Source organism: Schistocerca serialis, chromosome 4, assembly GCF_023864345.2.
Source record: "Schistocerca serialis cubense isolate TAMUIC-IGC-003099 chromosome 4, iqSchSeri2.2, whole genome shotgun sequence".
Taxonomy (NCBI): domain Eukaryota; kingdom Metazoa; phylum Arthropoda; class Insecta; order Orthoptera; family Acrididae; genus Schistocerca; species Schistocerca serialis.
The window spans coordinates 93,576,311-93,598,930 of NC_064641.1; the positions used below are offsets into that span (position 1 = coordinate 93,576,311).

The 22,620-nt window shown below is 43.3% G+C and overlaps 1 protein-coding gene across 1 annotated transcript in view; it reads right to left on the minus strand.

Annotated features, from left to right (window-relative positions):
• Positions 1 to 22,620, minus strand: part of LOC126474284 (uncharacterized) — a 272,295-nt gene that overhangs the window by 38,088 nt on the left and 211,587 nt on the right. Inside the window, exon 3 of the mRNA XM_050101747.1 lies at positions 17,100 to 17,157. Within this exon, the coding sequence (XP_049957704.1) occupies positions 17,100 to 17,157 (58 nt within the window). The remainder of the gene's footprint in view (positions 1 to 17,099; positions 17,158 to 22,620) is intronic.

Here is a 22,620-nt window from a genome sequence, read left to right on the forward strand (position 1 = left end):
CGTTCAGACTCGCCTAAATCTTGATAACCTGCCATTGTAGCAGTAGTAAGCGATCTATCAACTGCGCCAGACACTTACCCGACCACAGCGCCCTATTCTGTGCGTTTACATATCTCTGTATTTGAATACTCATGTGTATACCAGTTTCTCTGGCGCTTAGTGTATAAAACCACTGCCTTCAGGTCCCTCCTAAACAGATCAAATAACATTCCCCTCACATCAGAGGTATATGAAAGGGAATTCGGTATAATCGAGTATATTGCTGTGCGTAATGGGTATGCGGGATCTATGACTGAGGTGCTGAATAAAAAAAAAAAGTCACTGGTGGAGCGTGGAAGAGCACGAAAAGGAATTACTCTTAACCCGGTGATGAAAAGGAATGAGTTTTATAAGATTTCATGTCATGGACACAAATAAGAGAGGACTGGAAAGAAACTGGCGTTAGCCAACACGACTCCCGCATTTTTTATGCTAAAATAATTGGGCAGTAGATTAACCAAGCGTGAAGTTTTAAAAAAGGATCTTTCCTTATATCCTGGTGTGTATCGTATTGAGAGCGGCACAAATTGGATGTGTAAGAGCAAATGTATTGGCCAGACAGGTAGGATTTTTTAAATTATTTTCGAGCTTTTCCTCATTGCAGAGTCTTATCTCCAACATAACAATTTACTCGGAAATTACTATTCAAAGAATAAACGTTCTTAAATTACATTTTCCAAATAGTCCTCCTGGTCTTTTGACCTTGTGTGTCCTCTTCCTCTGCGCCCATTTTCCTCATTGTGTGCTTTACATTTTGGGGTCAGGTGGTCATAGGTCGTCCTCTTCTTCTTCTCCCCTCCGGTTCCCACTCCAGTATCAATTTTGGTATTCTGGTTTCCTCCATTTGTCGTACATGCCCGTACTATTTTCATACGAGATTCAAAGACCATAAACACTTGGCCAATTCCAAGTCGGCTTTGACCATCCATTTGATTGACAATCAACACCAGCTGCAGTAGGTTAGCGATAATTTGTATGTCATACACTCTGCAGAGAAAGGTCGGATAGTTAATGTTCTGGACGAAATTGAAATCTTAAGAAGTCTCCGTTCCCATCCTCTTGACACGATTAATGAACTCACTGACCTGCATAATAAAAATATTTTGCTTAATTATGACACTATTCAGGTATGTTAACGTGTGCATGTGACGTAATAACTTGTTTCTCTCATAATATTATGGTTCCGTCTCCTTTCTGCTTTTACTTCCAGCTTTTCCGGTCTAAACAGTTTGCCAATCACACATCCGTTTCATATCGCGCATGGTGACATTCGGTATCCGGTGTGATCTCGTTTCTTTCGAATTTTTCTAGGTGCCCCTTTTACTCCTTACTTCTTCACTCTTCTTCATTCCGGTGACCAAGCCTGTAATTTGGTTTCTTAATTTAGTTTCCAAAGACATGTAATGGTACCTGTCTGCTTACAAAACTACTTGCTAAGCATATTATCTCTGATTGTCAAAACTGTAGGAGTATCTCACATAGGCGTCGAGCTAAAAGGAGTATCAATTTTGATTGTAATACACCTCTCTTGGCGGTTGTAATCATCTTCTTTCTAATGAGCCCAGTATGGAAAGTTTCGCAGAATCGACTCGAAAATACCACATTTTTATCTTGTTTAAACATCTGTTCCATGACAACATTTGGAAGAGGTCAAGTGATTTTATTTGTAAGTAACGTCATGCTCTCTTATTAGGATGGCGCGTATGTTCGTAGCGCTTTCATTTTGCATGTTGGTATAGCGTTTGCCATGGGTTTATTTATCGGTCGTCATTTTTAATTTGTAGTGGACTGTTGCTATTTGAGTTTACGTTCTGTCATATTGTCATTTGTAGACAGTGAGCGGAGCTGTGGACGCTAGAAAATCGAGTGCCAAGTGAAGAAATCGGAGCGTTTCTGACATATTCTTCTGTCTGAGTTCAGTAGAGGGGCGAAAGCAGCGAACGCAGAAACATTTGCGCCGCGTATGGGGATAATAACTTTGGATAGAGCATGTTTTAAGAAGGTACATTGTGACATTACTGAGTTACACGTTCAGAGACACCTGCGGCGTTTGATGAAGATCGTTTAAACACATTAATCCACAATGAAATACTTCAGTATGCTCGAAAACTGACAAATGTGATGAACTGTGATCATTTCAACATCGTGCGACATTTGCACGCAATGAGAAAGGTTCAAAGATCGGGTGTTTGGACACCGAGTGCTCTAAGCCAAAATCAAAAAAATCTGTGGATGGCCATAAGTGAACCTCTACTTGCTTGTCGTCAATTGACTCGTGAACGACACCAATCACTCCTAGAAGACTGCGTAAATTGCGATAACGCCCGCCCGCATTCTGCTAGACTCACGGAAAACACTATAGAGGAGCTAGATTGGGAATTCATTTCGCAGCCACCTTTTACGCCTGATCTTGCGACCTCGGATTATCACCTTTTCCGCTGTCTATCGAACAGCCTTCATGGAACTTCCTTTCCGGACGAAAATGCACTCCGAAACTCACTCGACGAGTTCTTCGCCACAAAGTCACGTGAGTTTTACAGTCGCGGACTCTAGAAGGTACCACAGCGTTGGCACACTGTTGTAAATAGTGAACGAGAATATATTACTGATTACTAAAGTCTCTGTTGTGTGTATGTGTTATGTTTACTGTACTTCTGCAAAAACGCTACGAACTCATGTACCAACCGAACAATTTATTTTAGGAATTTTATCTGCAGAGTTCCTCCTATGATATTTTTTTAAAACTGGAGTATCTGTTCCAACTACCGTATAGCACAATACTTTCATTATTACACTTTACGCAAGATGGTGGAACATTTTAGTGTTACGAAACCGGTCTTGTGTGCAATACAAGATCGTTGATTCAGCAGCTGTAGTGCAGTTCCTTCATTTTACAAATTGGACTTACGCAGGTGCTACTGTTCCAAAAGAAGGATTCTTTAAAATTTGTTACTGTTATGGTCTTCAGTCCTGAGACTGGTTTGATGCAGCTCTCCATGCTACTCTATCCTCTGCAAGCTTCTTCATCTCCCAGTACCTACTGCAATTTACATCCTTCTGAATCTGCTTACTGTATTCATCTCTTAGTCTCCCTCTACGATTTTTACCCTCCACACTTCGCTCCTATAATAAACTGGTGATCCCTTGATGTCTCAGAAAGTATCCTATCCATCGGTCCCTTTTTCTAGTCAGGTTGTGCCACAAATTTCCCCAGTTCTATTTAGCACCTTGTCATTAGTTACGAGATCTACCCATCTAATCATCTATAGCACCACGTTTCAAAAGCTTCTGTTCTCTTTTTTAAGCTCTTTATCACTTTTCATTTCCATAAGTGGCTACATTTCATACAAATACCTTCAGAAAAGACTTCCTAACACTTAAATGTATACCCGATGTTAATAAATATCTTTTCTTAAAAAAATGTATTTCTTTCCATTGCCAGTCTACATTTTATATCTTCTTTACTTCGGCCAACAACAGTTATTTTGAAACTTCCTGGCAGATTAAAACTGTGTGCCCGACCGAGGCTCGAACTCGCGACCTTTGCTTTTCGCGGGCAAGTGCTCTACCAACTGAGCTACCGAAGCACGACTCACGGCCGGTACTCACAGCTTCACTTCTGCCAGTACCTCGTCTCCTACCTTCCAAACTTTACAGAAGTTTTCATGCCCCTCGACTCTTATACCTGCCGTCTGGTTTCTGTACAAGCTGTAACTAGCCTTTCGCCTCCCGTATTTTATCCCTGCTGCCTTCAGGATTTCTAAGAGAGTATTCTAGTCAATATTCTCAAAAGCTTTCTCTAAGTCTATAAATGTTATAAACATAGGTTGGCCTTTCATTAGCTTATCCTCTAAAGTAAGTTGGAAGGTCAGTATTACTTTGCGTGTGCCCACGTTTCTCTAGAACCCAAACTGGTCTTCCCCAAGGTCGGCTTATTTAATGACTACGATTCTGTGTGGCGAAGGCCATGTCTGTAGCTCTCGCGAAGGGTGTCGATGTAAAATGAAAAATTGCGCTGTTGAGAGGAGGTATTGTTAGCGCCGAGGTACACCAGAAAGCGGAGTGCGGTGCGCGCAGGGTGGAGGGAGGGGGTGAGGCAATCAGTACGGCCTCTTCGGCAGCGGCGGCCAGCAGGCTCTCAGCTGCCAGCAGAAGGGCGCTGGCTGCCTGGCCGGCCTGCCGGCAATCCGGTGGAGAGCGGAGGCCAGGAGCGGCCGAGCGGCAGCGCACGCCTGGCTTCTTCCTTTCTCCTGAGGGCGCCGCCGCTGCAGATAACGCCGGCCCTGCGCCCTTCCAGTCATCCCTTCCCATCCCACCTCTCCATTCTATTCGCCAGCTTCACCTCGTGCCCTATTTTCTCCAGCTCTCTGCCTAGGCGCTGCTTTTGACTGGACTACGGAAGAGCCAACTCCCCTCCAAGCCGTAATTCTTTCAGTAGGGGGAGGTATTTAGACACGCATGCATACTTCGGTCCAATGCACGGCAAAACGTACTAGAAGTAGCACCTTTCGCCCTCATTTCTATTTTATACTCAAACGGAGTAAAAGGGAGCATCCTCATTGCTCAGCTATGCAACCTAATCTCAGGTTGAGCAATCTACTGGTTAATAGCGACCTTTGTAATAGGCAAGTAGATGTTGTTCTGGAAAATGTGATGGGCGTCCAATAAGTAATCCAATACTTTTTTTCTGAGAGCAGGTTGGTTTTATTCAGGACTCGAAACGCCATATTATTTTCCACTTTTTTGGTTGTAAACATTTTTAAACATAGTCTGCATGCAATGCGACACCCTTACACCGCCTTACTAGAGGGGGGGGGGCGCATGGCACCACTCCACTGGTCGATGTCGGAGCCAAAGTCCCACTGCATCAGCAACCTCTGCATCATCCACGTACTGCTTCCCGTGGAGTGCATCCTTAACTGGGCCGAGCAAAAAAATGGTTCAAATGGCTCTGAGCTCTATGTGACTTAACATCTGAGGTCATCAGTCCCCTAGAACTTAGAACTACTTAAACCTAACTAACCTAAGGACATCACACACATCCATGCCCGAGGCAGGATTCGAACCTGCGATCGTAGCGGTCGCGCAGCTCCAGACTGTAGTGCCTAGAACCGCTCGGCCACAATGGTCGGCTGGGCCAAATAGATGGAAACTCTTTATGGTCTTCTGTTAGGTGGCTGCCCAATTTTTTTGGTATAAAAATGTTGAAACTATGTTGGCTAATGTCAGTTTCTTTTCAGCCTTCTCTGATACGTGTCCATGAAATGGCATCTAATGAAACTCATTCCATTTCATCACTGGGTTAAGAGTAATTCCCTCTCATTCTGTACCACACTCCACTAGTACGTTTTTTTCATTCTGAATTTTAATTATAGACCCTGGAACCCATAACGCACATACTTGATTACATCTAATTTTCCTTTCATAAGGCCCTGATGTGCAGGGAACATTATTTAATCTGTTTAGGAAGAACCTGAAGGCAGAAGTTTCATATTTAAACCGGTGGGTCGGTGTTTTATTCAGGACTAAATCGGTAGTGGATTCTGTTCTATAGATGTGAAAATTCAACATTACCATCATTTAAGGTGATCTGAAGGTAATTTTAACCATCACGTTGAAAAAATAAAGTTACGTCATTAATTTATGTTTGTGTGTGAGTACATGTCAACAGTTCTGCTACACAGTGAGATTCGTTCTGTGCAGTGTGAAAGACGAACACCCTTGAGTATCCCGAGTGGTGGACGAGTGTTTCAGCACTACCAACAGTTGAGCAGCGACGTTTTGTGACTGTGATTCGTTTATCACCTCGAATGACAGTGTGCGCGTGTTCCAACGTTGCAGGAGTCATGGCTGTATGTGACCGGCCGGTACGATGGACATCAGAGAGGTTTGAGTGCCCTTATAGCGATGATGACAGACTCCTCGCCCAACGATTCACCGTGCGTTTGTTCACTGCCACTTATCCGTAGGCACTATGCAAGCGCCTATGAACGTTGGCGATGCTCTAGTTTACCACCAAAAGAAACTCAATGACAGCTGTCTGCTTGGAACGCAACTCCATTACAGACGCCATTTTGAAGTGTAGGTATAACGCCACCACCTATCGTAACTTCACGGAACTATAGGTGTTGGAGCAGAAATACTCCACGATGTTCCTAAGCAAATCCCGCATTTTTTCAACTGCAACTGGTCGAAAAAAGTGTGCGCTACTTACTGAACGCCCCTAGGACAAAGTTTCTGTATTTAGAGCAGCGTCACGAATATCAAACTGGGCTATCTTTACCGCCTTTCCAAAATTTCAGAGGTAGTATCCAGTTTTGGAACTACCTGCCATATTAAAACAGTGTGCCGGACCGATACACGAACCCTTTGCTGTCAATGCTCTACAAACTGAGCTACTCATGAGCTACTCCAGACCCAGCCACACAGCAAAGGTTTTCATATTACCACCTTCCTATATTCCCAAGTCTACAGACGACCTCTTGAGTACCTTTCTCATCTGTCACTTCTAGAAGAAAGGACACACCATACTGGGGAGAAATGGCTAAGCAAAGCTCAGAGTTATTACTAGCATGAACGTTAGTAGATCATCGACCATAGGAAGACCTCTTGCTTATGTCTAAATTGTCGATAGTGCATAATCATGAAGATTGCAACATGCATAATCGCGAGTAAATTTGGATCTCTTCTGGTGTTGACAATCATCAGTTGGAGAAGAAGGTAATACTGTAGGAGAGACTTCATTCTTGGAGCTGCTGTTAGTGTTGCTTAACAGACAGGGCGATAAAGACTCTGATATACCTGAGGTCGGCTCGCAGTTGCCGTATATCGTGACGTCCCTATTGCATGTTGGTTATTCTCCGTCTGCTCAGAGTGTCTACACACAGATTGGCTTATATGGTTTTTGCTGTCTCTGCGGCTACGCGCCTGCATGACTACAGCCAGTCGCACGCCTGCGTCCTTCGGGTGGCCAAGACTCACTCGCCGTCCTCTGGTGCCAGCTCACATGCGAGCAAGCCCATCACCGTCCAGAGCTTGTCTCGCGTGTTAGTAAATATCGCAGCCAGCAACCAAACACGCTGGTTTGTTGGTAACAGAATATCTGGCAGCCGCCACGAGTTGCGCCAAACTGGCCGACCGCAGCGCGCGCATCCATGAACACAGCGCAGCTGTCGTGGGCACTGTTTCGCCTCTTCGTTTCGGTGCTCTGTGACCTTACTTATACCGATGCCAGCCAGTCTATCGACATTAGACCTTCGCCTCTAATGATACGTGTAGCTGCCACTAGTCTAGACTTGGCGTCTACCAAAGTGCAACCTACAGGGCTTTGGTATTATGGTGCGTTGTAGTGTATGTGCAGTCAGAGATAATTTGTGCACCGTGTGAAAGCTTAGCTGTGATGATGATGATGTTTGGTCATCAGTACCCGTACAAAGTCCAAATTTTTACCGAGTCCAATTTTTTTCACAGTCCAATCTAGCCACTGTCACGAATGATGATGATGATGAAATGATGAGGATAACGCAAACACCCAGTCCTCGGGCAGAGAAAACCCGGCCGGGAATTGAACCCTGGTCCTTGTGATCCAGAGGCATCAACGCTAGCCACTAGACCACGAGCTGTGGACAAGCTTAACTGTGACTTAGGCAACTGTGATTCAGTCTTCAGTGGCAGACAGTGAACCAGATTTACCGGTTCTCACCCACTTCAAGGCAGAGATTTGATTGAGAACTGTTTCCTGTGTTTCTGTACTTAAGCTACAAAGAAGACGGAGAGAAGTTATGTTTTCATTCACAACCATTATTCACAATCGGACTGGCATCAATTTTCCAACGTCTAAGCCGACGCTATAACAGCAATTCTTATTACACTGTCTTAGAAAGCGTCTTCCGTCGTAATGAGAAACCCACGATGATGTGCGACCTTCAACATTATTACTTTTTCCTGTAGATTTAACACGTTTTTTTCCTGCAGCTGTATTCTGTTATTCTGGGTACATCGTTACCGTAACCTACGAGGGGAGGGAAGGTCAACAAGCTGTCGTACAGGATAAGGTGTTCCTGGTTTTTTGTGTATTTATCTGATAGTTGTATTTCTGATACTGGCATTTGGATGAAAGTGCGTGAAGCCACAGTCATATTAGAGAAGGCCGTAGGATTCCAGAAAGCACCCGTTTTCATGAAAAATTCTAGCTGTGTAACATGTTTTTATACACATGTTAAAGAGTGTCCTTTGCAGACCGTCATTTTTCCGTCGGAACTGCTTGTTTCTGTAGAGTAACCTCCAAGCATAAGACAGGTGAAATATTTCTCAATGAAAGAACGAAGCCGGCCGCTGTGGTCTTGCGGTTCTAGGCGCTCAGTCCGGAACCGCGGGACTGCTACGGTCGCAGGTTCGAATCCTGCCTCGGGCATGGATGTGTGTGATGTCCTTAGGTTAGTTAGGTTTAAGCAGTTCTAAGTTCTAGGGGACTGATGACCTAAGATGTTAAGTCCCATAGTGCGCAGAGCCATTTGAACCATTTTTGAAAGAACGAAGTATACTGCTTACACTTACCAAATCTCGATAATTCGACTTTGCTTGTTCCATTGCTACCCACCTTTTACGATCAATTTTGTGAGCATGCCACACGCATTGTTTGTTTTAGTGTATATGTTATCGGTAAACTGTGAAATGTGGCATTTTAAAGAATGCCAAGGCAGTGACAGAATGCCAAAAATCATTAGGTAGGATATCAAATGAATCTTTCCCTAGGTATTTAATAGAAAGCTTGTTACTTTTAAGGCATAATACACACAACAAAAAAAGTTTTGCATAACCCCGGTTCCCACAACTCTTGAAGATAGACGTTGACTGTGGATGCTGTATCACAGACACAGTCCCTTTGACTGTTCAGAGATGTCACTAATCCCGCCAAAAGATGTAAACAACCATGCATGAGCAGCGCTTATTAGACGGGGGAGGGGGGGGGGGGGGTCTGACGGATGATCAGTTCCAGTCATTCCACCAGAATGGAGGAACGTGGCTCGTGTTGTCTGTAGTTCAACCATGCCTAGACGGTCAATACCGCGGTTAGATTGTGTCCGCATTGTTACTTTGGGGAAGGGCTCTCAGCAACGTAACTGTCCAGGCGTCTCGGAGTGAACCACAGCGATGTTGTTCGGACATGGAGGAGATACAGTGAGACGGGAACTGTCGGTGACATACCTCGCTCAGGCCACCCAAGGGCTACTACTGCAGTGGATGACCGCTGCCTACGGATTATGGCTCGGAGGAACCCTCACAGCAACGGCACCATGTTGAATAATGCTTTTCGTGCAGCCACAGGACGTCGTGTTACGACTCAAACTGTGGGCTGCATGATGCGCAACTTCACTACCGACGTCCATGGCGAGGTCCACGTTTGCAACCACGACACCATGCAGCACGGTACAGATGGGGCCAACAACATGCCGAATGAACCGCTCAGGATTGGCATCATGTTCTCTTCACCGATGAGTGTGTCGCATATACCTTCAACCAGACAATCGTCGGAGATGTGTTTGGAGGCAACCCGTCCAGGCTGAATGCCTTATGTGCATTAGGTGGGGCCGATATATGCTCAGGCGGTCATGGAAGGCGCCGTAACAGCAGTACGATTCGTGAATGCTATCCTCCAATCAATAGTGGAACGATATCGGCAGCATACTGGTGTTTCATTCGTCTTTATGGACGACGTTTCACGCCCCCATCGTGCACATCCTGTGAATGATTTCCTTTACAACAACGACACAGCTCGACTAGAGTGGCCAGCATGTTCTCCAGACATCTGGGATAGATTGAAAAGGGCTGTTTATGGACGACGTGACCCACCAACCACGAGGGATCTACGCTGAATCGCCGTTGAGGAGCGAGAAAATATGGACCAACAGTGCCTTGATGAACTTGTGGATAGCATGCCATGACGAATACAGGCATGCATCAATGCAAGAGGACGTGCTACTGGGTGTTATAGGTAACGGTGTGTGTACAGTAATCTGGACCACCACCTCTGAAGGTCTCGCTGTGTGGTGGTACAACATGCAATGTGTGGTTTTCATGAGCAATAAAAAGGGCGGAAATAATGTTTATGTTAATCTCTACTCCAGGTTCCTGAACTCTCGGAACATAGGTGAAACAAAACTTTTTTTTAATGTGTGTGTGAAATAAGTGTAATTTAAACGTTTTAGTTGTCGTAGTTGATGTGAAAAACGATCGTTTCTATAAAATGGGTACCGAAGAAGGAATTCTAGACCTGTTGTACATAAGGTCACAGTTCACACCTTGCAAGAAATCTCTCCTTAAGTCCAAACGTGTTCCGATGGACAAAGGAGCATCTCTCAGGATAGCCGCAACTCAGCAATCTGCCGGGACTGGACAAGGTTGTGTTAAGTGCACGTGCAAAATCAAATCCCCGAACCTCAGGTATTTGTATGTAAAAAGAAAAGTTACTTGCAAATTCAAAATATCATATCAGTCCTGTTTTCTGCAAGAAAAAAAAAACATAAAAGAAGTACAGCTTTGAAGTATATGAAAACTAGAAGCTCGTGCAGCACAAGCGGTCTGAGGCTTCTTGAAATCCGACCATGTACTGTAAATTAATGCCGCCTAGAGATCACGTTACAATAGGTGTGATCTGACTCTCTCCCAACTTATCACAGGTTAATCTAACGTTGTGTTACATCATTACTTCATGGCGTGATATTACACTGTCTCCCTTAAAGTCGAACAGCGTGGCTTCGAATGATTCCGCTGTTTACTCTCAGTCTACTCTGAGAGGGTTCATAACGTCAGTCCCTGAACATCCTCATGTATTATGCTCATTGCATTCCCTTGGATTCAGTCTGACATTTGTAAACACAGTGGTCAAAATAAATGTTGCGTATTACTGAAACTTTAATATGGAACACTGTGATCCAGAAATATGTTATGGCATCACTGCATTACTTTGTTTCTAATGTAATTCTAGCGCAGTAGTCCATACATGTCTGCGAGGGGGCATTATGTGTCAATCTACGGCAACCGCATTACCTATAAACGTTGCAGTACGTGTGCTACGTGTCGTTACGAGAGTTTTATCGCTTCAGGATGGCTCGGACAACAATAACGTACGATCAGAAACTTCGCAGAGTCACTCCAATGGAGCAAGGAATGAAACAGGTGGACGTTGCAGTGAGTGTCGCTGTGAGTCAAACTGATGTCTCTCTAGAATTTAGAGTAAGTTTCTAGCGACAGGATAAGTTGAGGAAAGTCACAGAAACGGCCGGAGAAGAAAATCGACAGGTGTGCAGGACCGTCATCTGAGCGAGTAGAAACCCTCAACCCAATGCTACACGTCTAAGGTGGCAATTCCAACCAGCTACAGGTGCGCAGGTGTCAATACAAACAATACTAAATAGGCTCCATGAGCAGGGATTACGTGCCAGAAAACCTCTCAAGGTTCCTGCTCTAAATTGGATTCAAAGAGGGGCACTAAAACACTCTTTGTGGCCTAGGCAGCAGCGGGACACAATGATTTTTCTGATGAAGTCCGTATCAGTCTCCAGGCTGATAATGCTGATATTGGTATGTGGACGCAACGAGGGCAACGGTTACACCCTAACTGTATCGTAGACTGCCACCCTTATCAAGGCCGTTTAGTCATGTTTTGGGGCAGAACCATATATGGCCACAGGACATACCTTGTTGCAATCAAGTAGGATGGCTGGTGTGAAGTATGAGGACGTCATCCTCGCACGCATTGTGGTTCCATTTGGTGAGCCTAATGGAGCGGGATAAACGCTGATGGACGACAATGCACGCCCCCATCGTCACAATCTTGTGAACACCTTCCTGGTGGAGAACAGAATCAGTCAGATGGAATGATCTCTATATTCTCCAGATCTTAAATGGACTGAAAATGCATGGGCCATGCTAAAATGAGCGGTTTTCAATCGTTCTGAGCCACCCGAGGTCCTACAGGACGTCATAGAGGCCGCTATGGAGGAACGGGATAATATCCGACAGGCTTATCTGGACAATCTGGTAAGGAGTGTGCCTAATCGCATTCAAAAGTATCTTCAATTACGAGGAGCGTGAATTTGTTCACAAACAATTTGTTATGAAAGATGACAGAAAAAAGAAACTACAGTGGCTGCAATAGAATCTTTTGTAAGTCTTCTTTTGTGCTTATCAAGTAGAAATATGTTTATCGAATGAAATTTTCACTCTACAGCGGAGTGTGCGCTGATATGAAACTTCATGGCAGATTAGAACTGTGTGCCGGACCGAGACTCGAACTCGGGACCTTTGCCTATCGCGGACAAGTGCTCTACCAAATATATATGTTTATATTCTTTATTTTTGTTTTCTCATAACCGTACCTGACAGAATAAAATCAGTTTTGTTTCCCATCATGTCCCGTATTGACAATAAAGCAATATGCCTAATATATAACCAGGCGCACAACCGTCTTTATAAATGAAGAATACGGAATGTTCGATGGTATTTACGAATCTCGTTTGTTTGAATAGTCAGCAGTCATTCACTCATCACGTAATTCTGGTGCTTTCTTAATCTTATACATCTTTAGTGTTACTATAAACTCAAGTGATTCTACGAAGTGGTGTGAAAGCGTTAACAACCAATCAAATTCATCGGATAGAGGTAGGTACGATTTACTTTTTCTCAGCTACAGGGATTCTCTATGAAACATAAAACGCTACAAACACGTGATGGACGGCCTGTGGAGAGAGTTTCCTTTACTGGGGGGAACTGTGAGGTCGTGTGTACTATCTGAAATATAGACCGCGCACACAAAAATCGCTCTTCAGAGCTATTGTACACGATATCAGACTGAAGGGAAGGGGTGGAGGGAACCATTTCAACTGTTCCCAGAGCACTAGTCCAACAAATACGAGAGTATCTTCATTATCCACCATAGTAGGTGATTGGAACGCAGCTCCATCTAGTAATAACAATAAATAAAGCAGTCGCAGGCTGCAGTTATGGTGTTACAAGATTTATTGCGTGATCTATTTCGACATTTCACGCCTCCTCTTCAGATGAATCTTTATAATTACCCATCTAATCGACGGTTACATGTTAATTTTCGAGATTACACAGGTTGTCAACCGAAATACTGGTAACCACACTCTATGTTCGCAGCATCATACAAGTGACACTACACCAGCTGGCATGGTGACGCGGATGGAGGATGTGGTTACCGTATTTAGGTTGACAGCCTGTGTGATATGGGAAATTAACACGTAACTGTCGATTTGAAGCCTCGAAATCGATAATGCAATGAAACTTGTAACACCGTAACTGCAACTGTTTTAGAGAATCCTTTGGAGAAAGGCCTTTTCCTTTTGCGTACGGGGCAATCGATTATGCTTATCCATTATGGATATTTTAGAACCGTGTGTGTATATAGAATGTAAATAAGTTATACAAAGCTGCAAACAGTCACCTTTGTGAATAATTATGTTTTATTCTGCGAACCGGTTTTCGAACCTTTTCAGGTTCATCTTCAGATGGTTTCAGGAAATACCATCATTATTGCTAGCATAGTGCTGGGTGCTGGTTCTACGACAAAAAGATGGAGCACACTTTAATGGTTCAAAATGGTTCAAATGGCTCTGAGCACTATGCGACTTAACTGCTGAGGTCATCAGTCGCCTACAACTTAGAACTAATTAAACCTAACTAACCTAAGGACATCACACACATCTATGCCCGAGGCAGGATTCGAACCTGCGACCGTAGCGGTCACGCGGTTCCAAACTGAAGCGCTAGAACCGCAAGGCCACACCGGCCGGCCTCACACTTTAATGACTATAGCTTATCTGTAGATAAGATTTTTACTTACTGCGACAGGAGAAGTCAACAGTTCATCTGAAGGTTTGTTGTTAATTTAAATATAATGGTCCTAGTCATACGGATAGCTGCACCTCACTGCAGACACAATAACTCTGTATTATTGATTCCTGGGTGTTCATGTTAATGCCAATCATGATTAAAAATGCTATAAACTGCCTGTATTATACGTAATATACAAATAGAAATAAGATATCAGATCACCTGAAGTTTGTTCTTGTAGTAATTTATTTATTTATTTAGTTTGTGCTCTCATGATATCGCCAGTCTGACTAAAATATTTGCCCTTATATCGACTTTAGTACATGTAAAGAAGAACAAATTACACCTCTGTGCAAAATAGGCCTATGCCATATCTTTCTGTCAAGATCTTCGTTACAAGCAACAGTTGCAAAGCGCATGCTGGATGCTGAAAATGTCACGCTGTCAGAGTGTAAATTAATATACGAGGGGCGTTCAGAAAGTAAGCTCCGATCGGTCGCGAAATGGAAACGACTATGAAAATCCGATAAAGCTTTGCACAGATGTGTTGGGTAGTGTCTCTAGTATAACCCCAGTTAGCATCACGTCGCTCTTCTCATTTCTGAGCTCGCAGTGAGTGCGTAAAGATGTCTAGAAAATAGTGTCTGCCGCCAAGTACGAGGGCCTGGTGAGAAATTTCTCCTGAAGCTATGCAGCTAACATTACATAACTGTCGTGCTGTTTCGTCTTCACGACAATTCTCAGCCGCATTCTGCAGGGGCAATGAAGATGCTCCTGCATCGTTTTCAAATGGAAATGTTAGATTACCCACAATACAGTCCGCATTTGTCTCCCCCTGAGTTTCATCTCTGGTCACATGAACCGCTGTCTTTGAAGACAACATTTTGACACAGACAACGAGGTGTAGGCCAGCGTGGAGAATTGGCGGAAAGCACTGGCGGCTGCCTTCTATGATGAGGCTATTGAAAAGTTGGTACAACGCTATGACAAAAGTCTAAGTCAGAACGGCGACTACGTAGAGAAGTAGCTGAAAGGTGTAGCTAATTGTTACAAGTAAAACATTTCTGATGTTCACTGTGGTTTCAATTTGGCAATCAATCGGAGCTTACTTTCTGAACAGGCCTCGTAGTTTGTGTGGAAGTGTGTGCAGTGATATAATAACTGGACATCAAAGTGAAGGTAGACAGATGGACACTAACCGAAAAAATGCCGCCTATACTGTCGCAGTAAGTAAAAAACTAATTTACATCCATATCGACAGATAAGCTATAGTCATGGCGATACATTAAAGTGTGTTCCATCTTTTTGTCTTAGAGCCAACACCCAGCATTATGCTAGCAATAATGATGTAACTTCCTGAAACCACCTGCAGATGATCCTGAAAAGGTTCGAAAACCGGTACATGGAATAAAACATAATTATTCAAAAAAGTGACTGGTGGCAGTTTTGTATAAGTCTTTATTTTCATTTCATTCACGCTCTGAATACTAGCTTGCGTAATGTATAGGGAAATACAGAACCAAATCTTTAATAAGAGGCTCAAATGAAAACTGGCACTGTGCATGTCCAAGAAGAAAATTTCAGACAGCAGAAATAAGACGTATGTATATGCTTGTGGGAAGCTCGATGAGGCCAGTTTACGATTTTTCGACTGTTATATTCTCTACGAAAGGTCCACAGAGCTGACCTCTCTTACCTATCATTGACCGTAAGTAACGTCCGATTTATTTTCGTCGGAGTGAAAGCGTTAGTCGAAATCATTCTTCATTACTCGTCTCTGGCTTGTAGACTATAGACTAAAAAAATGCAGGAATAGAACAAACCTTCTTTGTGGCTGCTAGAACACAAGGAACAAATATTACAGTGCATACTTAAGAAAATATGCTATTATTGATCTACGTGATAGCACATTGTAGGAGTGTATCGAATTTATTTATTTACGGGAGGCTGTAATGAGGATACGGTACTCAAGTAGACTACTCGCGAAGATACCGTTGTGAATCACTTAGCCAAAGGATCATCATCTCATAGTTGATCTTCTGTGAAAGTGATTTAAGAGCGAAATACAGTTCTCTCACGTTAAGGAATATGATACAACAACTAGCAGGCTGGAACAGGGGAGAAAGGAGAAGTGAGCTGACACACGTGTATTTCCTAAAGACAGCTCATAAGGCTTGAATTATGCACGATTCAGAACAGAAAAATTAAAAGGAAATTGATCAAGAACCGTTTCTTGTGAGAAATTGCTTATGATGACATAACAAATGGATACCAAGGAGCGTGCTTTAATAAATATATAAAATATCAAATCTATTGGAACTGGTAGAGAGAAAATGGATTATGTATTGAGAATAACAATTCGTTAAGTACGAAGTGTTTCTCGTAATAGGCACAGAAACTATCGCAACGTTCCAGAGTAGTAACAGGATATAAGATAATTAGATCATGCTGTAATTGATACAAAACACTATTTTGTGAAAAATTTTCTGAAGACAATCTTCTTACAGTGGCAGAAATTAATTTTCGTTTAAGGAAAGTAGGAACTTCATAAAGTGGGGACAGAATCTAATTTACATTTAAATACACTATGCGCAGTTCCTAGTGTTTCTATATGTGATGATTAACTGAGAATATCCAGAAATGGTATGGACGGCCACAACTCAAGGGAAGAAAACGTAAATGAGCTAAGTACCAAAAATAAGTATTTGTGAAGATGCTATCTAAAAAATATCTAATCTTTCAGGAATAATACGAATATACGTTGAAGTTGGAAATATATGTATTTAGACTTTTAGCACCATTTTCTCAGAGTTATTCCTTTGGGTAAAGAATTATTCACTGTCGCTATTTTAAGGAATTAATAAACGAAATAACTTCGGAAAGAGCAAGGTTATGCTGAAAATGTGTTTCAAAAGGAATTATGGCGTAGGGGGTTTTGGTCTGGTTCTCATTAAAGAAGATGTGTATTCATTAAGTTAATGAAACGGTACAGAACATTTCCACAATGACTACTTTCACAAATGTATTTTCTTGCAAAATATTTGGAAACAGTGGCTTTCATCCATGAATTCTGGTCCCGAGAAACCTATTTTCACGAAAGGTGGCATGTAACGCTTTTAGGTTTTTTTTGGCTACATGTAGTGCTGTAGACGTAATAATTCACGAGATGTGGAATTTAAAACTCTTGCATTTCTGGTGCTTACCTTTTTCGACGCACTTGTCAGCGCACTCTCGGACGATGCTCGCTTCGCTGACGTATTTCTGGAACAGAAGAAATGCATTAGCATTAGTTACTACTCTAAACAATCGCTGTGAAATAACTGATTCTCGAATTGGCCCGTAGCTTTTAATTAACTGGTGCTACCGTGGATTAGGTTAGCAACGTATCCTTCTATGTACAAGAGTCTGGTCCTTCATGGTCATCAATATTGCTGATCCCTGCGGAGAGTGGAAGAGATGAAACTGCACAAGCTGAAACGAAAGGCATTCTGTTAAGCTTACTCGTATGGATTCGAAGAAAAATAACTCCCCGCCCCTTCCCATCCTTCCGCAAAGCGAGGAAGAGAGTTCGGACGCTGTGTGGCAAATAACTTTAATGTTTAATCTGTATAAATGCTCAGAGCGTTCATAAATTGAAAAGAAAATTCGCCACTATATTATTCTTCGTGCTAGTTTCGTTTCTATTGAAGGAAGTGGAAAGGTCGGAAGATTAGAATTTAATGTACAATCGATATACAAGTGCTGATTAATATTCGCCGGAAGTAATTTAAGGAAACAAAGGAAAGCTTAATAGAGTGTGGCCGGATGGGGATGTGACGGAGAACATGGTAAATTCTAGTCAAGCATTTTTTCTTTCATCTCACACCATATTTTATCGCACACAAATTTTGTAACTGCAAAACTGTAGTGCGGTGCAAAACTGAAGCCAGAATCACCCACCCAGACGATCTACAATAGGTTCACAAGTTAACCAGTTTAAAATGTTCTTGAATACTTGATTATTAAAGGCTAATTAATATCAGAACTATAGGAGCTCGAAGCTACTTTAAGCCTCAGATTTGTTTTTGAGCGAATTTGAACAGAATTTGCTAACGAAAACGCAAATGAAAGAAATAAACGTGCTTGTGGAATGGTTCAGTGCTAATGTTTTCTTAGATTTCGAAAGCAGACATCCTATTAACTAGAGACATATTTGCCGTTGAGACATTCTGATGTGCAACGACATAACCGATGCAACGCAACAATCTTCGAGGAATGACGGGGAAAATTGGACAAGTGGTTTTGTAGAAGGACATTTCTATGCAAGAAAACTCGCTCGTGCAAGAGGGAAGCCGGCCGCTATGGACGAGCGGTTATAAGCGCGTCAGTCTGGAACCGCGCGACCGCTACGATCGCAGGATCGAATCCTGCCTCGGGCATGGATGTGTGTGATGTCCTTAGGTTAGTTAGGTTTAAGCAGTTCTAAGGTCTAGGGGACTGATGATCTAGGATGTTGAGTCCCATAGTGCTCAGAGCCATTTGAACCATCATTTGCAAGAGGGAATAGGAGACGTGTTATAGAGCAACAGATATCGAATGAAAGCAGCTTCATGCTTTGAGCGTACCAAAACAATTAACAGTATTTTTTTATTCTATTTAAGTTGGCATGTAGCCATCAGTATATAGTCGCCGCCCCTGCCATTTACACAGTTTGTCTCTTTAGTGATATGTGACCCTTAAGCGAATCGCGGAGGTTCCGACCATAAAGCACTTAGATAAATTACGGAAAGACTTAACCATCATCTCCTGGTTGGTGAAAGCTCTCTATCATTGAACACGTATTTATTAATTATACTATTGATCTAATCTAAGGTATTTTGTGACCACTGCATGCATTTAATACACAAATCGGCCTCGTTCCGGGCTCAAATAACAAATAACGCGGCGTATATTTACGCAGATTAAATAGGAAACGTGCACTGAAAGACCCGGATCAATTCCTTACAGTGATGTACTTACGAAGTAGGCCAGCCTCATGCTGATCTACGACACTGTGTTAAAACTTGTCGGTGCTCAGAAAACAATGTTTAACTGCATTCAGAATAAAATCGAGATTCAACCACTGCATAGAAAACGGACAACTCTTAATAGTCAGTACAGCTACTCCACCCGGTTCTGAGCAACTGCCGTCGACAATCTCCAGACAAATCAGGGCAATGGCTCAAAGTTAATAGGCCAAAAGGCGTAAAAACACAAGTCACGTTTCAACGGAAACAAATGTAATTAATTGCCTCCAATTAGACCCAGCCACGTCTGTCTCTTTTATTAAACACCATCTTCAGCTAGCTAATGGCCTCTTTGTACCGAGCACATGCACTTTCACTGAATTGCAGCAGTCCAATGGAAAACTGGAAAATAACCCGGCATTGTATTGTATCGTATTGTATGTTAACCGGGGACCTAGAAACGACGGAGAGGCTCCGTTCCCATCGCAGCTGCAGTGGTCCACAACCCCACGACGACTACCGCAGTCCACTTCACCCCTCCGCCGCCCCCCACCAAACCCAGGTTTATTGTGCGGTTCGGCCCCCGGTGGACTACCCAGGGAGCGTCTGACACCGGACGAGTGTAACCCCTATGTTTGTGTGGTAGAGTAATGGCGGTGTATGCGTACGTGGAGAACTTGTTTGCGCAGCAATCGCCGACATAGTGTAACTGAGGCGGAATAAGGGGAACCAGCCCGCATTCGCCGAGGCAGATGGAAAACCGCCTAAAAACCATCCACAGACTGGCCGATTCACCGGACCTCGACACAAATCCGCCGGGCGGATTCGTGCCGGGAACCGGGAGCTCCTTCCCACTCCGGAAAGCCGTGCGTTAGACCGCACGGCCAACCGGGCGGGCAGCCAGGCACAATTCACAGTCCGCAATTGGGAAACACATTTCAGAATTCTTGTAGGGTTTCCGTCTTGGAAAAGTAGCTTTGTTGATTACAAAGGACGACTGACTCCCGATGTCAGAAATGTTAACTTCTGCCTATACCCTGCTCAATTACACAAGCTGCAAGCATCTCCTGAAACTGTTATTCCATTCAGACTTTTTAGCCAATCGATGAATCAGAACGCAATCATTTCCATTAGTTGTTTCATGCTCCAGTTAACTGCTGCATTAATTGTTGCTTCCTGCTAAGACTTTTCATGCGTTTATTTTCCACAGGTGTTGGAGAAAAACCTGGCCCTTAAGCGAATCCAGTACGGTTCCATCACAAAGCACTTTGATAGATTACGGAAAGACTTGCCTATCATCTCCTGAATGGTCAGACTTCTATACAATTGGATACTCTTAACTGGATCTGGCATCCACAACAGCCAAGAGGACCACCCCGTACGTGCAGACGGGAGTTAATTGCCCAATATAATACATTCAGGTGACAAAAGTCACGGGATACGTCCCAATATCGTCTCGGGCCTCTTTTCGCCCTCTGTAATGCGGCAGCTCGACCTAGCAATGACTCAACAAGTCGCTGGAAGTTCCATGCAGAATTACTGAGCCATGTTGCCTCTATAGGCGGCCATAACTGCGAAAGTATTGCCGCTGCAGGATTTTGTGCACGAACTGACCTCTCGATTATGTTCCATAAATGTTTGATGGGATTCATGTCGGGCGATGTGGCTGCCCAGGTCATTAGGTCGAACTGTCCAGAATGTTCTTCTATCCAACTACGATCAATCGTGGCCCAGTGACGAGTTTGGCAACTTGAAGTTCCCCAATGGCTGAAGATGGTCTTCAAATGGACGAACGTAATTATTACCAGACAATGATGGATTCAGTTGGACCAGAGGACCCAGTCTATTCCATGTAAACACAGACCACAGCATTAGCCTCCACCAGCTTGCACTGTGCCTTGTTGATAACCTGGGTCCACGGATTCGTGGGGTCCGCACCACAATAGAACCCTACTGTCGGCTCTCAGCAACTGAAATCGGGTCTCATCTGGCCTGGGCACAGTTCTCCAGTAATCTAGGGTCCAATCGATACAATCACGGGCCCAGGAGAGCCGCCACAGGAGATGTGATGCTGTTAGCAAAGGCACTCACGTCGGTCGTCTGCTACCATAGCCCATTAACGCCACATTCCGCCGCATTCTCCTAGCAGATACGTTCGTCGCACGTCCCACATTAATTTCTGCAGTTATTTCACGAATTGTCTATCTACATCTACGTGATTACTCTGCTATTGACAATAAAGTCCCTGGCAGGAGGTTCAATGAACCACCTTCAAGCTGTCTCTCTACCGTTCCACTCTCGAATGGCACGCGAGAAAAACGAGCACTTAAATTTTTCTGTGCGAGCTCTGATTTCTCTTATTTTATCGTGATGATCATTTCTCCGTATGTAGGTTGTTGCCAACAGAATGTTTTCGCAGCCAGAGGAGAAAACTGGTGATTGAAATTTCATGAGGAGATCCCATCGCAACGAATAACGCTTTTGTTTTAATGATTGCCACTCCAATTCACGTATCATGTCTGTGACACTATCTCCCCTATTTCACGATAATACAAAACGAGCTGCCCTTCTTTGTACTTTTTCGATCTCGTCCGTCAGTCCCACCTGATGCGGATCCCACACCGCACAGCAATACTCCAGAATAGGGCGGAGAAGCGTGGTGTAAGCAGTCTCTTTAGTAGACCTGTTGCACCTTCTAAGTGTTCTGCCAATGAATCGCAGTCTTTGCTTTGCTCTACCCATAACATTATCTATGTGATAGTTGCAATTTAGGTTATTTGTTACTGTAATCCCTAAGTATTTGGTTAAATTCACAGCCTTCAGATTCGTGTGACTTATCGCGTAATCGAAATTTAGCTGATTTCTTTTAGTATTCATGTGAATAACTTCACAGTTTTCTTTATTCAGGGTCAATTGCCACTTTTCGCACCAGACAGATATCTTATCTAAATCATTTTTCAAGTCGTTTGGATCATCTGATGACTTTACAAGACGGTAAATGATAGCATCATATGCGAACAATCTAAGACGGCTACTCAAATTGTCACCTATGTCGTTAATACAGATCAGGAACAACAGAGGGCCTATAACACTTCCTTGGGGAACGCCGGATATTAATTCTGTTTTACTCGATGACAATCCGTCTATTACTACGAACTGTGACCTTTCTGACAGGAAATCACGAATCCAGTCGCACAACTGAGGTGATAGGCACGCAGTTTGATTAGAAGACACTTGTGAGGAACGGCGTCGAAAGCCTTCTGGAAATTTAAAGATATATAATCAATTTGACATCTCCTGTCGATAGCAATTACTACTTCATGAGTATAAACAGCTAGTTGTGTTTCACAAGAACGATATTTTCTGAATCCGTGCTGACTATATGTCAATAAATCGTTTTCTTCGAGGTACTTCATAATGTTCGAATACAGTATATGTTCTAAAACCCTACTGCAAAGCGACGTTAGTGATATACGCCTGTAATTCAGCGGATTACTCCTACTTTCCTTTTTGGTATTCTCGGCACACTATTGACACTATGGATCTCGGCGGAATATTGAATTTCCTAACGATTTCCGTAATGGAATGTCACATGCGTCTTGTTCCAACTACAATACCGCGTTCAAAGTCTGTTAATTTCCTTTGTGCTGACAGAATCTCGTCGCAAACCTATCCTCATGAATCGCCTGATTGCAGACTACAGTTTCGACAATGCACTGCCCTTTCATACCTAGTCCTC